We start from the raw sequence: 17,750 nt of genomic DNA, 5'->3' as shown, positions 1-17,750 counted from the left end.
AACTTTTTAAAAACCTGCAGGAGAAAAGTAAGGAGCTGCAGGACATCAAACATTTGCTTGCGTCTCCTATTCCTAAGTACTACAGGAATTATCCTGCAAGGGCTTCTTTTGTCAGGAGAACTCCTTCCTCTGCCACTCCCTCCTCTACCAGACACAGGAGAGGAACCAGGAGGCAAACCTACTCCAGACCTGTTACCTCACAACCTACTCCAAGACAGCCTTTTCAGGATAGAAGTGCACCCAACAATGCATGACTGCCTTACCCATCTACCTTTGTCAGCCCGCCTCCCCCACTGCATCCCTTTTTGGAAAAATATCACATCAGACCAATGAGTACTGACTGTCATTCAAAATGAATACTTCCTTTCTTGGAAGGAAAAACCCATCCCCTCTCCACCCAAAAATCAGATTCACCTCTTTCCTCACATTCTGCTAGACCTCCTAAGGTTAAGAACAATAGAACCTGCCCCTCCAGGGCAGGAAGGAGAAGGATTTTACTCGAGACTCTTTCTGGTCCCCCAAAAAGATGGGCCTTGGAGACCAGTACTAGATCTAGCCTTCCTAAACCAATTCTTAAAAGTACCATCATTCAGGATGTCATCCCTTGAAACTCTTCTCCCTTTAATCCCAGCCCAGGCCTACATGGCCACTCTAGATCTAAAGGAGGCATATCTCCATATTCTCATAAAACTCTCTAACAGAAAATTCTTACACTTTACTGGATCCTGCTCTCATTTTCAGTTTACTGCCCTGCCCTTTGGTTTGTCTATTGCACCCAGGGTATTCACAAAATGGCTAGCCCCAGCCATTGCTTACTGCAGGACCAAGTTGTCCAAATCTATCCCTTCCTAGATGACATTTTCCTTCTAGCAGAAACAGAAGACCTCCTCCAAAATCATCTCAGGTTCACCACCTCCCTTCTACAAAACCTGGGTTTCACTCTCAACTTAAGCAAATCCTCTTTAGTCCCGCAGCAAGACAAAATCTTTCTGGGCTGTAGGATCAGGACAGACCGGATGTGGGCTTTCCTTCCCCAGGACAACGTTCTGTCACTCTCCAGTCACTTCCAAAACCTTTTACTAGCTCCTCAAATATCAGCAAGAGAATTTCTGCAACACCTGGGGCTGATGGCAGCCACCATCCCTATGCTTTCCCTAGCAAGAATGCACATGCAAAAGTTCCAGTGGTACCTGAAAAACATGTGGTCACAACACCAACACTCCCTAGAGCAATAAATTCCCATTCTACCCTGCCTCATAACAGAACTAAGGTGGTGGATTCAATATATCCTTCTCAACCTTGGACTACCACTTCATTAGGTTCATAGGTTCATAGGTTCATACTAGGCTATCAGCCCTAGGACATTTATATTTATAAGCCACAGATATATGTGGCTGGCCACCTTTAGTTTTGAAATAAACTATACTATTATTTTGCTGTGCCTCTGTCCTGCAATAGCAGTGACTACACTGAAGTAATCCCTGGTATATATCTCCTCCCCCATCCATTTCAAGATTCCTCTCTGAAGGCCAGCAAAGCTCATGCCTACCACTCATTTTGTTATTTTGCATAGGGCATGATGAATCTGTCCCTCCAGCACTCCAGCATTAATAACGTGGTCAAGGTTTAAGTCTAACCCCCTGTGGGTTTAAGTCTCCTCTCTTGTGGTTTGATTTGAAGCATATTCAAATCTGCCCCACCCCCAGCCCAACTTATGCATACAGATGCATCAGACCTAAGGTGGGGAGCCATCTTCAAAGATTTCAGGGTACAGGAGGCATGGAATCCTACCCTTCAAAAGAAGCATATCAGTGTAAGGGAAATGACTGCAGTTCTTCTGGCCCTGAAGCTTTTCTTCCTATTCTCCAACCTGGTCCCTTCAGTATTCACAGACAACACCACAGTAATGTGGTATCTCAACAAACAAGGAGGGACCAGAGCTTACCTCCTATGCAAGATAACTATACAAATTTGGGACCTCCTCCCTTGGCACAACTTGACCCTGCAGGCCTCATTCATTCCCTCTCAGGACAACAGACAAGTGGATATTTTCAGCAGAACATCCTCTCTACAGCATGAGTGGATGTTGAACAGGGAGACCTTTGTAGACATTGTCCACCGGTGGAGCACACCTCAGGTGGATTTGTTTGCCTCCACCCAGAACAGACAATTGAACAAATTCTGTACCAAGGATCACTCTCTACTTGCCTGGTGGGTGGATGCTTTCAGCATTCCATAGAAGGGACTGTTTCTGTACACTTTTCCACCCTTCCCACTAATCCAAAGGTCCTACTGAAAATCAGGAAGGGCAATCCAAAAATCTTGCTGGTGACTCCCTACTCACCAAGGCAACACTGGTTCCCCCTACTTCTCTCATTAGCCAAGGGCAATCACCACAAGTTACCCCACAACGTGGACCTACTCACACAACCAAAGGGAACTCTGATTCACCGTCACCGACAGATGTTACGCCTAACACTCTGGGTGATAAACTCATAATACCTTTCGGACACCACTACTCAGAGGACATGTTTACAGTCCTGAGGGAGACCAGGAAACCTGCTACTAGGAAATCATATTTATCAAAATGGGAAAGATTCTGCAAATGGTGTCTCCATAAGGACAGGGACCCTGGCCAGTCAGACCCATCCTTGCCTATGTGTGTGAACTCATTAAGGATGGCCTTTCCTACTCTTCAATGAAAGTCCATCTTTCAACTGTTTCAGCTTGTCTACCTGTAGAACCCCCTTGCTATCCAGGCTGGAATGTAAAACTTTTCCTGAGAGTGGTCTTACACATCAGACCAGTTAGAAAACCCATCCCACCACCCTTGGACCTCAACTTTGTTCTGGAAAAACTAACACTGGCCCCATTTGAGCCAGCTAGCACTGCTACTTTACAAATGTGTACATGGAAGACTGTACTGCTGGTGGCCATTACTTCCACTAGGAGAGTGTCAGAGTTACAGGGTCTCATGGCCTGCCTCCCTCACTACCTTCCATAAGGATAGGTAACCCTACGCACTAACCCTTCCTTCATGCCTAAAGTGGTCAACGAACTGTCCTTAAATCAATCCATTCACCTACCTACCTTCTTCCCCTCTCCAACTAACAATAGTGTGAGGATTCTCCATTCCCTGGATCTACACAGACAACTTAGATTCTACCTAGACAAAACTAAGTCCTTCAGAAAATCTAACCATCTATTTGTTTCCTTCCACCCCTGGCTCTGGGCAAGGCACTCTACAAACAAACTGTTTCATGTTGGATCAGAAAACCCATTTCCTTCTGCTACTCACACCATGGCAAGCACTTACCCCAAGGGGTGAGAGGTCACTCTCCCAGAGTCATGGCTACTTCCAAAGCCTTCCTCAAAGGGCTGGACACAGCATCCATTCTGAAAGCAGCCACCTGGCCCTCAGTTCACATTTTCACCAAATGCTACAAATTGGACCATGTCTCCAAAGCCAAGGCAGGTTTTTATAAATCAATCTTGTAGGGGTTTCTGGAATCTTCCACTTCTACCCCCACCATTCCCTCTAATTAAGAATACTGCAACATAGGAATAGGAGGACATAGAATAGTTGTGTAAAATCTTATCATAACCTTGTTGCAGTATTCCTTCCCTCCCTCTAACCCCCTGTATTTAGTTTGGGCTATGGACATAACTCTTAGGCACTAGGAAGCCATACCCTTCACCCAGAGCAGACTAGCCAGCATATGGCACTTGACACTTCTGGCTGACATCAGTTGTTACTCTCTTTGGGACTGTCTGGCTGGCCTTCAAGTTCTGAGGTGTGTGGATGCAGATGTCACATTTAAGGTCCCTGGATTATGGCCCTAAGTGTGACGTCACATACACCTATAGCAACCAGGCTTAAGCTTTTGTATAGGGGCCGATGTTCGGGTGCGCTGAGGTACGGAAATCCACACTAAGAATACTGCAACATGGAAGAGAAGGACATCTATGGTTATGGTAAGATTTTACACAACTATTCTTTCCTAGTCTGGTCTCCACCAAGAAAACTGAATCACAACATGTCCCATGGACCTTGAACTAGCCCACTCGGAGACAGTCATCAAGGATTCTGTCCAAGGAGCCTCTAGGCTTCCTGACAATATCCTTTTGACATCCAAAACTGAGATTTATGTTTTATACGGCTCTGCCTGAATAGGTAATGTGTCTTTATAAGCATCTTTTTGCTGATTATTTCATGGTCTGTTGTATCCAGTAAAGGTCCTACTGAAGACTACACTGACACCCTGCTGCTGGGGATGGATTCCAAAGATATGAGCAAGTGTGGCAAACAGTTATAATCTGCTGTCATGTTAGGGTGTTGGTCATCATCTATTCATTTCATCTTTAGAACATTCACATTTGGTCTGCAAGACTGTAGAAAAGGCTGTGAAGATCTTCCTGAATTTACACTGTAGAAGGTCATGCTGTCGACTTTATTAGGCCTCCAAAATAGGCTGCTGTGTGAACTGCTCTGATTTTGACTAGGCTTTAATTAGAATCATACATTCAAACATGTGCCTGTCCAATATGATGTGGTTGAGGTTGTCCTCCACTGAGAAGTAACACAGCAATGAAATCCTTGATAATCCCTTTGAGATGGAGGTGCTTTACAGCTAGCTTGTCTAGCATCTGGCTAGTGACCTGTTGTCCTAGTTCACCATTGCTTTGTCAAACCATCAGTCAAGGAATAAGGGTTTCTTGAAATGGTCAGTCTTGGTCACATCCCTGAGCTTACCATTCCTCTGTCAAAAAGAGTTTGTTTAGTGGATCAGTGCCTTTCAGTAGAGTTTTTGGGATGGACCAAGACACAAGCAATACGTTCTCAACAGTGAGAGGGTGTTTTACTCCCACCTGTTTCTGATCCCAGAGAAAGCAAGCACGTTATGTCCTATTCTCAACCTCTGCAGTATATTCATTTTCCGAGGTTTATTTGCTCCTACTGGATGCTTTTTTGGCGCACTGCGTTTGGAGTCACCCCAGGACTGATTCTCTTGGGTATCCATACAGCAGATTATCTATTGGTTGCAGTTTGTTCAGCTTAACGTAAACTGGAGAAGAAACATTTTGACTTTTTTTTAAAGGATTACCCAAACAGGCATGGAATTTGTCAGCACTGGAGAGAACTAGATAGTTAATGGCCTTATCCAACTGAGTAGAAATATGACAGGATCCGTACAGAGAATCTTTTTGCCTTTTGTGGGCTTTTTGGCTAGCACAGTATTCAGGGTGCCCTTGCTTGCCCAATGATGTAAATGTTGTTATGGAGTTTGAAGTATCAGTAGCTGCATATCCACCAGAGATTCATGGACCTACTCCAGGTGTGAAGTGTATGTTATTGGATCCTGGATTTGTTGTACCATCCCTACTACATTACTGGTGGACTTCAGCTTACAGCCACCAGATATATTGCAGAGACTGTAAGTAAATGCTTCATTTGTCTGGTAGGAAGTCCATCTAGGCTCCTACATGGTGCAAACGTTGTGTTCCCCCAACAAAGGATGCTTCATATTAGACATTTGGAGCTAAGAACAGTCATCCTGATGGCTTTGGAGACAGACAAAGCTACTTCTGGAGCCTGTCTTGTGGTCCTTCTGGTCATACAACTAGTCCTTTGTATGGTATCTAAACGAGAAAGGGGCAGAAAGTCATTATCCCCTCTTCAGGGAGGTGATGTACATTTGATCATGGGCCATGGGCAAGGACCATCACTGTCTCAGCAATTTATATTTCTTGAAAAGGAAATAAATTCTCTGACTCACACTCTCACTCCTAAAGCCCTGTGTTGGAGCTTCAGATTCAGAGACCATGACTGGTCGCAGTGTCCCTGTACTGGGATGTTGCAGAGATTGACCTTTTTTGCCACTTGGGAAACATTATTTATGCATTTCTTTTTCTCTCAATTGTAGTTGGAGAATGAATCTTCTGTAAACTTAGCCTAGCCATTTGGAATCATTTCACTCCTGATGGTAGGCAAAAAGGCCTTACTTGCCTTTAAGTAAAACTCGAGGAACACAGTATAAAAGATGTTTCTTGCACATGCTTATCAAGATAGTGGCTAGAAAGCTAACAGCATGCACCTACAGATTCTTTTAGCACAGAATTCGCTACCATTGTTTAGAAATCTCAGCTGATTTTAGATTTATGTATATATTTTGTATATAATGTTCCCTTACCTTTTGTCCTTTTGTATATTGTATGTCTGCCTGTAGTTGGGGATTTGTCACAAAAAGCATGTAATGAATATTTCATTATTCTGTGTCCTGCATATGCTGATCTGCTGCAAAAGGTGTGTAATGGATTTGTCATTCTTCTTTTACCACTGTAAATATGAACTGTATGCTGTATTTCTTTTACATTTACAGCCTGGGTCAGGGCTGAAAATGGTCTTTTGCCTAGCCCAGCTTCCTGTGGATATAATTTTAAATAAAAACATTAAAAAAAATCTCCATTTTAGATGTGGCCTTGTAGACTTCATTTTCAGTCCATACTTTCACAAAACATTATAATCTCAACCATAATTCTGGGAGTCTAGTCTTCTTTGATAAGGCAGTACTTCGGGACTTAGCATCTGAACTCTAATTTGTGCAGTACTCTACCTCCTCCTCCTCCTTTCTCACTGTATTTCAATACTTGGGATTCAGTCCAAACATAGACCCATAAGGGATAGTGCTCAAAATTATATATAGCAGATATATTCTTAACCTGTCAGTTGATAGTCATCGTGGAAGCAGGAAATCTAACTGCTGAAGTATTTATTAACCTTAAGAACGTATTTGAAATCATTAGTCATCCGCTTTTGCTGCTCAAGCTCCATATACGTAAGATTCAGTCTTGCTGTGCTAAACCGGTTATCAAACTTTTTATGTACCCACACATGTTCTATCAAAAATGGAGAAGAGATCTCTTCTACAGGTAGCTTCAGCTTGGGCGTACCACAGGGGCCTGTATTTAGCCCAGTACAGAACTATTCTTCCTCCTCTCTTAAACAGCATTGCACCCAACATTTCCTTGAAGCTGTTGCATATAATGATGATTATATCCTTTTGGACTTCTTGGGATCTTCAACCAGTGCAGTAGAAGTTCATCTATAAAAACAGTATGTACACAATACATACATATATCATCAAAAACAAATGTCACCTTAACACAAAAAAAAAAATTCAGTCTTATACTTCAGTACACTTCAAAAGGTCAAGGACAATGGCTGACATATTAATACTAGGTCTTGAAAAGAACAGGGAAAAAAAAATGGTCCATTACCTTGGCCTGTGTCTAAATGAATGCAGTTGCATTCGCCTACCACTGAATATGTCACTGATAGGATCATAGGAAGTTACTAGCTATTGGCCCTGAGGCCCTTATAGGCCAGGAGTTTAGCCCATGTTTAGACAAAGTCCTCAGTCAACTGAAATCCTGGAATTCTGTGTCTGATCACCTTACCTATGAAGCCAGAACATCTCAAGCAAAGGATATACTACTAGCCAGACTGGAATAAAGGGTACCCCCCTGTATTACTTAACTACACCAAGGGAGCTTATTTACTTGATCCAATCCCATGGTGTAGAAGAATAAAGTTTTGTGTTCACTCCACATGACCTGTGTTCAACCAGAGGCATGGTCTCTGGAGGGACCTGGTGGGGAGGATGGGAATGAGTGGCTGACACCAGCTCACCCATCCTCTGGAGAGGGAGGCATCTTGGCTCATTGCATTAACACTCCTGCAGGAATGCAGGTTTATCCACACAGTCTGAAGCGCCCAGCATGCCTACAGTGCAGTAGTGTGGTGTGCTCCTTGATTGATAGGTTACACATACTTATCAGCACAAATGGACCACCTCAGGAAGGTAAAGCAGAGCTTACAAATGCCGTAGGAGTGAGAATATGTAAGCTCATAGGATATGCAGAATGGCCCACTGACAGACACTGAAGTGTCACTTGTACTGGGGAATAAACAGGCCTGAGGGCTCTTGACTAAATGGAGGAATGAATAGGTCATTTGGGAGCAGAAAGTGGAACCATTGGGCTGCTTCTGTGGATTACAGAAAAGGAAGGAGAGCCATTGGGCTGCTTCTGTGGATTACAGAAAAGGAAGGAGAGCCATTGGGCTGCTTCTGTGGACTGCAAAAAAAAAAAAAAAAAAACTTTTTTACTCCAAACTGCGTCTAAACATCTGCCAATTCATTTTTTGTCTCATTTTCTCCAAAGTCAGATTACCATTGTGTTATGCCTCGGAAAGCTAAATGTCTCTCTGTAAACTGTTAGAGCCACCATTCTGCTCTCCTCCTCATCTGCAGACTTTTACATTGCAACTACTGTCCTACCCTTAATGATAAACTGTGGCTAAAAGCACACGGTTATGGGCTGTGGGACAACTTTGACAATTCAGTTGCCTTTTTTAGGCCTCAGTTCATAAAAATCAGTGGGAAAGGTATTTTTTACAGACTATCCCCTTCCGATTGAAACCTTCTACCTATTATACTTAGAACTGAAACCAGCCATTCCAACTATAGGAAAAAAAAAGCTTGAACAGAAAAAGAAAACAGTGGCCCTTTGAGGAATCCCCCACCCCCTCTGCATTTGTTGTGGTTGCCACTGTCAGTGGGTTAGCAACATGTCTTTGAACTGTTAGATACCCGATTTCCCCCAGAAAAGTTTCTCCCTTCATTTAGGAAACCACTATGATGGTGATTTTTTTTTTTTTTTTTAAACACACAAGTACCCAATGCAGAAGTAATCTTAGTTCCCTTATACTCGTATCTCATCAGACCTGTTATTGAGTGGCATTCACCTTTTAGCATGTATTTGTCTAAGATTATCACTCTACTTGAGAGACCTCGGTGATTCGTCACTAAAAAGATCAGTGGCTTCAAAAATCGTAGTTATCAGGACAACCTGGCAATCCACTCTCTGTTCTCAACCTCTTGTAGACTCTTCCATTGAGATATGTGCCTAGCCTTTTGAACCATTAGAGATCCAACCCTCTTTGACCTCCTGTTCCTTCAGAACAAGTGGTACCTCAAATACCTGGTTAAAGAAACTAAACCTTCATCAACCATTAAATAAGAGATGTTGGTGTGATTCCTATCCAAACGTATTCCTCTCATCCAGAACAAACTTTCACTACATGTCAGAGTAGCAGCCTTGGACTTTCAAGGTAAACTAAGATAATTGGATGGGCAACCTCAAATTCTCCCCTGATCTAGCTTGTTTTGCCTTCTTTGAAGCTTGAGGGGGCTATTATTTTTGTTGTTGTTTTGGCTAGGATTGTATTTGTTTGCATACTAATTGCTTAGGACTTAGCTGTGGACCTTGTACATTTACCTCAGGTGTAGGTACGAAGTAAGTCTTTAGTAGAAGAACAAATGTATCCCACTGTGGAAACATATAACAGCCAACCAGCAAAACATCTGTGCAGAAATATTTGCAAGCGTTCGTTCATTTAAGGCATTATGGGAGACGTGAGCATTTCTCCTGAAGAAATAAAAGTGTTTCACTGCTTATAAGTGCACAGTAATACAAATATCTTTAGTAAAGGCCAATAAGCCATACATTACTAGCCATAGACATAATTTGTCCTTATTTAAACTCATCAGTATATCATAAGTTGGGAGCATAGTTATGTTTTGAAACGTCCAGCTTGTAGAAAAAAAACTGCCGTGCAATTACTTTATGGCATACATCTCAACTGTTAAGAATTTTGCAGACTGTCCAGATTTTTGCCTCATATTTTTGATGTGTTCCTTATAAACTTTTTAGATTTCTGGCAAATCATTGCGAACTGGTGTCACTAAATGACAGACATCTTGAGCTTCAGACTTCATATGCTTCAGAGAATGCATGCGTATACAAAACCTGTTATTGTAGAAACTTTCTAAGAACAACTTTTACAATTTGGCTCTGTTTTGGGGTATTTGAACCCCCCCCCCCCATTACTTTTGGCTTTTTCTTGCATTTTATTTTCTAAGAGATTGAGAGGTATGCTTTATGGTTAGGTACCAAAGGAGTAACAAGGTCCCCACAGTGGATGCATGTGGGTTCAACCTGGTAAGCCCTGGCAGAAAAGAAGAATGCTTGTACAGAAATATTTGCTGGTATTTTATTAAGGTATCATGGTAGGTATGCGTATTCCCTTGAAAAAATAAATGTATTTCAGAGTACTAGAATGCACATTGACATGCATGTATTTAATAATGCTTTCTCTAACTGGCTAGAATCCGCTCCCTGTAAAGTGGTTAATTCAAATTCTTGTTAAACTCTTCATTGAAAGACCTTGCAGAAATCAGAATCCTTGTTTCTTTGACTTTGCTTTCCAGTGAATTAATAATTATGTGCTTATGCTCGATTTACACCATTTCTACTGTGTGCGCACTGCTTACTGGGCTTTGACTGACCTGCTGCTGGAGCAAGATAAAGAATATCTGCAGGCTCTGATCTCTTTATTTGCGGTCAGCCAAGAATTGGGGTTTTTCTGTTTTTTATTCTGTATGAAGTACTTCACATTTCAAAAAAATTTCCACTTGTGCACAGTACAGGGACATTTTCTGCCATAAATGTTGATAGTACCCATCCACTCTGCCTTGCCCTACCCCAGTAGTACTTAACATATGTTCCTGCTGCAGAACAGTACAGATTTATTTTTTAGTGATAAGTACATTTTGGTGCTTTTAAGTGGAATGATTGTGTTACCTGTCAGATCATCTTTTTTTTTTCCTCCGACCTAGTTGGGCTGTTCTTTCTAGCCCTTAAAGTATTTTAGAACCCTTTTCATTAAAGTTGTTTGTCTCCACATGGTACTTTTCCTCCTAGTTTGGGGTCTGTGCTTGTATTGTGGTGCTGGAGTGCTCTTACTTGTAGTGTCTGACATGTCTGTTAATTGTTCCAGATAAGTTAATGGTGGAACAGTCATGCCTCTTCCCCTTTGGCATCTACTTGCTTAATGTCCTTCTATTCCTATGTTGCAGTATTCTTGGTGTGGGATTTCCTGCCTTCAGGCGACTCGTGTATGTCGGCTCTTATACAAAAGCTTCAGCTTGGCTGTTGCAGCTGTGTGGAACATCACACGTAGGGCCATAAACCAGGGACCTTAAGTATGACGTCTGCACGCACAGTCCTCAGAACTTTTCAGCTGCAGATGACTTTGCATCGTATGATCGCTCTTCAGACGTCGGATCGACTATAGATAAGTAACCCGTTGGGTTTTTGCATTTTTAATTTTTTACCAGTCTTTCGCATTGCTTAGGCTTGGTTGTTGTAGCTTTCAGCTGATGTCAGGGAAAAAGGGAAAGTGCCAATGCGAGCACCAAATTTCCCATAAGGATGCCCATGACAAATGCGTTTTCTGCTTAGACCGGGGATACGACCATAACGCCTGCCCTATTTATAAATATTTTGTGCCTAAGACCTTATGTAGTCATCTGGCAGCTTTAAACCTTTACTTAGAAAACCAGCGTCTCAAACGGCGTGTCTCTCAGGATGGACCCTGCTTCGGAGACCGCCCAAGAACCTCCACATAAGAAGGCCAAGATGTCTAGGCCTTCATCGCCTGCCGCTTCACACCCGAATGCCCCACCAACTACCGATGTAGGAGTTGAGCGCTCGGCAGATCCGTCGGCTCCATCGACCTCCCTTGAGGTGGCTGATGCACAGCTGATGACCGGCACATCCACGGAGCTTTCTCAGACACCGACGCCTGTCGATGTCCAGGAGGAACCAGATTTGGTGGTTCCTTCAACCGGGATCCAGACCTCGGATACAGCTGCTGCCAAACCCAGCTCTAGACTGACTCCAACCAAAAAGAAGCAGAAAATAAAACACATTACACCTGCTTCTGAAGGCCCTCCAGACTGGGGGGCCGTCACCTCTTCTCTTATGCAGTCATTTATGGCCCTTAGACCTTCTGCCTCACTTCCAACTACGTTGCCTCTGCTAAGCCCTAGGCCTCCCTCTGCATCTTCCATTCCCATGGCTCCCCTCCTTGAGGAAGAAGAACATGACTCTACCTACTCTTCTTTGGATGAATCCATCTCTTATGCATCCCAGATTGATTCTCCCAAGGAGTATTGTTCTCCTGATGAGGATTCTGTGGAAGGGGATTCTCCACCTGAAGACATTACATTTGGTGAAACCATCACTAAAATGAAAGACTATTTCAAATGGGATACTTCCCAAATGACAGAATCCCAAAAAAGATACTTTGAACTGCTGCAAGTGGAGTCCCCCTCCTCTACAGCTGTACCCCATGTTCTTCCTGCATACTTGGATGCCTTTACTGCAGCCTCTAGAACACCTGAGCCACAACCTCCTGCACCTAAGCACCCTGACCGCTTCTACAAGGTGCCAGAGGAACAAAACTTCCTCATAAAGCCACCCTTAGCAGACCCAGCAGTGATTGCCACTGCCCCTGATAAACAGTCTAGGTTGTTACTTTCTGCCTCCCTATTGCCCACGGATAAAGATAGCAAATCCATGGATAGGATAGGCAAGAAGGTGTACACTTCCTCCACTTTGGCCTTCAGAGTCATTAACTAACAAACACACATGACCAAGTATGCCCTGGACTTAATATCCCAAGCCACCTCTATGCTGGCTTCAGTTCCTGACAGTCCCATTAAAATGGATGTCGCCTCTAAATTGTCCTTAGCACTACAAGTAGCTAGACACTCTATAAGATGCAGCTACGATGCTGAAAAAGCTTCTGCTCGCTTTACAGCATCAACATCTGTCCTTGGGAGATATTTCTGACTTAGACTACAGAATCTGCCAGAGGACTTCAAGTCCAAAATCTTGGGCGCCCCCCCTGGATCACAACTTCCTCTTTGGAAAGCAATCTGCAGACCTATTTAAGAATCTGCAAGAAAAAAGCAAAGAAGTACAGGATATTAAACATCTCCTGGTATCCCCTGTACCCAAATTTTATAGGAACTACCCGGCTAACACTACCTTTGTTAGGTGTAACCCACATTCTGCTGCCTCCTCCTCCAGACCCAGAAGAGAAACTAGAAGACATTCCTCATCCAGACCCACTGGCCCACCTCCTCAGCCTAGACAACCCTTTCAGGACAGGGGAGGTTCTAATAATGTGTGACTGCCTTGCCCATCTACCCCTCTCAGCTCGCCTTACCCCACTGTCTCCCTTTCTGGCAAAAAATCACCACAGACCAATGGGTATTAACCATTATTCAAAAAGTATACTTCCTATCCTGGAAACATATTCCCCCCTAGAAGGGCATTCCATTTCTCCCAAAGAACCAGTGCCATCTCCTTCCACAAATTCTATCAGGCCTGCAACAACAAGGCACAATAGAGCCTGTTCCCACAGGACAAGAAGGAAAGGGATTCTATTCCGGTCTGTTCCTGGTCCCTCTAAAGGCTGGGCCCTGGAGACCCATTTTGGATCTCTCCTTCCTAAACCTTTACCTGCAGGTACCCTCCTTCAAAATGCTGTCTCTTCCCACTCTCTTACCCCTCATACCCACAAATGCTTTCATGGTCACTTTGGACCTAAAAGATTCTTACCTGCACATTCCCATCTTGGCCTCACACAGATGTTTCCTGCATTTCTCTGGCCCATCCTCACACTTTCAATTTATGGCCTTGCTCTTTGGTTTATCCACTGCCCTAAAAGTGTTTACAAAGTGCCTAGCTCCAGCCATTGCCTTCTGCAGGACCCAAGGAATCCAGATTTACCCATATCTGGACGGCATCCTTATCTTAGCACAGTCCAAAGATTCCCTCTTAAGACATCTACACTTCACTCTGTCCCTTCTACAAAGTCTAGGGTTCACCCCAAACCTCAAGAAGTTCTCCCTGAACCCAGACAAGGACAAGATATTCCTAGGTTGCAGAATCAATACGAAACTATTGAAAGCCTTTCTCCCACAGGACAAGGTTATATCTCTAACTTCCCACTTCCAGGAAGTCTTGCTCTCCCAGACAGTCACTGCAAGGCAATTCCTTCGACTCCTGGGATTGATGGCAGCAACCATTCCCATGCCACCATTGGCCAGAATGCATATGCGAAAACTGCAATGGTACCTCAAAAATATCTGGTCACAACACCAGAGTAATTTGGAACAAGTTATCCCCCTTCTTCCCTGTTTAAAGAATTAAATCTTTTGGTGGATTCAACAAGTACAACTAAACCCGGGGCTTACACTACAGCCCCCTCCACCCACACAAATATTGCATGCAGATGCCTCAGACTCAGGTTGGGGAGCCACCAGTCCAAGCCCAGTGGCAATCTCTCATGAAAACCAAACACATCAATGTAAAGGAGATGACAGCAGTTCTTTTAGCTCTACAGACCTTCCTACCCCTACTGCTACCAGGTCCTCTTCTGATAGTGACGGACAGAACCACTGTATAATGTGGTACATCAACAAATAGGGAGATATCAAGGCATACCAATTGTGCAGGCTAGCCCTACTAATTTGGGACCTAGCATCTCAGCACAACGTATCCTTGCAAGCCAGCTACATCCCTTCGCAGGACAACAAGCAAGCGGACCTCCAGAGCAGAACATCTTCTCCACAACACGAATGGATGCTGGACAGGACGGTCTTCCTAGACATAGTCCACCGGTGGGGCACTCCACATATAGACCTGTTTGCCTCCCCCCAGAACAGGCAGCTGCAGACCTTCTGCACAAAGACTTACTCCCCCCAAGCCTGGAGAGTAGATGCTTTCAGTTTCACATGGGAGGGGAAGTTCCTTTATGCCCCCCCCCTTCTCTCTGATTCAGAAAGTCCTTCTGAAAATCAGGAAGGACAAACCAAAAATCTTGCTAGTGACTCCCTACTGGCCAAGGCAGCACTGGTTCCCCCTTCTACACAATTTAGCCAAGGGCAATCACTACAAGTTACCCCACAAGGTGGACCTTCTGACACAAGACGAAGGAACTCTCCTACACCCGCACTTGCACATGCTATCCCTGGGACTGTGAGTGATAAATTACTAACCCCATTCAGACAACACTGTTCAGAGGATGTGCTGTCAGTCCTGAGGGAGGCCAGGAAACCCACTACTAGAAAATCATACCTTGCTAAATGGGAAGGATTTACTCAGTGGTGTCTGGGACAGGAAAGGGACCCTTACGAGGCTGACATCCCCCTAGTCCTTTCAAACGTGTCAACTTATAAAGGGTGGATTTTCCTATTCATAAGTGAAAGTGCATCTCTCCGCATTATCAGCCTGCTTACATCTAGAGCCTTCCTTGTTAGCCAGGCTACATGTGAAACTTTTCCTTAAAGGGGTTTTACACATCAGACCACCTAAGAAGCCTATCCCTCCTCCATGGGACCTGAACTTCATCCTGGAAAAACTCACCCAGCTCCCCTTTGAACTGGCAGATACAGGCACTCTACAGTTTTGTACTTGGAAAACGGTACTGTTATTGGCTATTACCTCTGCCAGAAGGGTTTCCAAGCTACAGGCCTTAATGGCATGCTCTCCTTACACCATTTTTCATAGGGACAGGGTCACACTGAGAACTAATCCCTCCTTCATGCCCAAGGTAGCCAATGACTTATCTCTAAATCAATCCATTCACCTACCCAGTTTTTTCTCCTCTCCCACTAACCGAGGAGAGGGGTTACTCCACTACCTAGATGTCCACAGGCAACTGAGATTTTGCCTTGACAAGACTAAAGATATTAGGAAATCCAAACAACTCTTTGTATCTTTCCACCCCAGGGCATTGGGCAAGGCAGTCACCAAACAGACCATTGCATCCTGGATTAGAAAGGCAATCGGTTTCTGCTACTCACACCACGGAAAAAAACTTCCAGTTGGGGTTAAGGCACACACCACAAGAGCAGTGGCCACTTCCAAGGCCTTCCAAAAAGGCTTGGACACGGCTTCCATTATGGAAGCAGCTACATGGTCCACTGTCCACATTTTCACCAAACATTACAAATTAGACCAAATCTGTAAAGCACTCGCAGGATTTGCCAGGGCAGTCCTACATGGCTTTGTGGAATCATCATCTGCTTCCACCACCCTTTCATCAAACTAAGCTGTGGTACTCTCCCACAACAATAATACTGCAACATAGGAATAGTTGTGTAAAATCTAACATAACTATATATGTCTGTCTTCCATGTTGCAGTATTCCTTCCCACCCACCATTCCCCCTCTCAGACTCTACCAGTCTAACTGCTCCCTGATGCCTCTCCATTATAGAAGAGACCCAGGGCCTTAAAAATGTCATCTCTGGCAGCCTATCCTGTTGGGCTATCTACTTTGCCTGCTTAGCTTCATGTTCTGAGGATTGTGCATGCAGACACCATACTTAAGGTCCCTGGTTTATGGCCCTACGTGTGACGTCCCATGCAGCTGCAACAGCCAAGCTGAAGCTTTTGTATAGGAGCCGACGTACGAGTCGCCTGAAGGCAGGAAATCCCACACCAAGAATACTGCAACATGGAAGAGAAGGACATCTATGGTTATGGTAAGATTTTACACAACTGTTCTTTTTCACAACTTCCCTCACCCTTCCACAAGGAAGCAGGGATCTTCCACATTTCAACTGACCCTTCAGCAGTGTGCACCCAAATTTATTTTATTTCGTTGTTGGCAGAGATATATCCCATTTCTTCATCTCTGCACCAATAAGTAATACAATGTAAAGGCGGAAGAATTATTTGGCAGGTTTTTTTTACTTTTGCAGAATTAGATCGCCTGTCACAGTCTTTGTTCTGCTACCTCTTATTAGTCATAGTTTACATGTTACACATTTTCCTCCCCATCACATATTAACTTCTAAACACAGCCATAGTGTTGTGTGATTTCCTTGAAGTATTACTGTAACAAAAATTTTGCATGAGAGAGGTTTAAACAAGAAACTGCATATTGTTTTTCTGGAAATAAATGCTGAACATGATATCTTAGATACATTTTTCTATTAGTTAATACTCTTTTTTTTGTATTATGCAAAAATAGATTTACCTTTATGGGCTATATCAGTGTAAATTTTGTTTAATTTTGCAGCGTCAACAGAATGCTTTGAGATATGTTAATGAAGAGTGGTCACAAATAGAATATGAACTGTTGAGAGAAAGGGGTCTGTGGGGACCACCCATTGGCTCTTTCCTGGACAAGTGGATGCTGGCAATGACAGAAGGGCCCTGTCGAATGAGGAAGAAGATGGTACGAAATGATATGTTTTATATACATTACCCCTATGTCCCAGAGAGTGAACAGGAAACAAACACTTTGGTAAGTATATATTTTTTTTCTTTTGAAGAAAGGTTCAGTCAGTAACTAGATGTTGTTTCTTCAGCTTCACTGTAGCAAGATGATTGATTCCCCTCCTTTCCCTTATAAAACCTCACCTGATGTCTATGCTACCAGCACCCAGTAGCCGCATTCAAGGGGAGTATTTCTAGACTAAGTGGGAGTTGTACACCCCATTTATTCCTGCCTGAGAAGTCCTGTTGGGCCATCCCTTCCCAAGTGTTTGGTGGTAAGGAGTGAATCAGCTTGCTGGTTCTGTGGAGTGGCCTACTTATTCCCTAGGCAGAGTATCCCCCTCACCATTGATGCTAGCTGAGCTCTGCAGTTGCTGCCCGATGAAGAAACTGCAGCTAATAAATGTGAGTGCATCATGACAACGTAGATGTCCTAGGTCTGTACTCCACAGGTGAAACACCTAGTGCTCCTATTAGGTGTCAACCATGTGGCAGGCAATTCCTTGTTCCTAGAATGTGCAACACAGCAGCCTCCGCTCATGGACA

At 43.7% G+C, this 17,750-nt stretch overlaps 1 protein-coding gene across 1 annotated transcript in view; it reads left to right on the top strand.

Moving 5' to 3' along the window:
* WDFY3 (WD repeat and FYVE domain containing 3) overlaps positions 1-17,750 on the top strand; it is a 5,086,165-nt gene that overhangs the window by 4,094,553 nt on the left and 973,862 nt on the right. The window contains exon 42 of the mRNA XM_044059488.1: positions 17,005-17,232. Within this exon, the coding sequence (XP_043915423.1) occupies positions 17,005-17,232 (228 nt within the window). The remainder of the gene's footprint in view (positions 1-17,004; positions 17,233-17,750) is intronic.

This window comes from Protopterus annectens, chromosome 17.part0 (assembly GCF_019279795.1).
Source record: "Protopterus annectens isolate FY-2018-M chromosome 17.part0, PAN1.0, whole genome shotgun sequence".
Lineage (NCBI taxonomy): Eukaryota > Metazoa > Chordata > Ceratodontiformes > Protopteridae > Protopterus > Protopterus annectens.
Note: the sequence above shows the minus strand (reverse complement) of the source record. Positions and strands in the feature narration are given on the sequence as shown.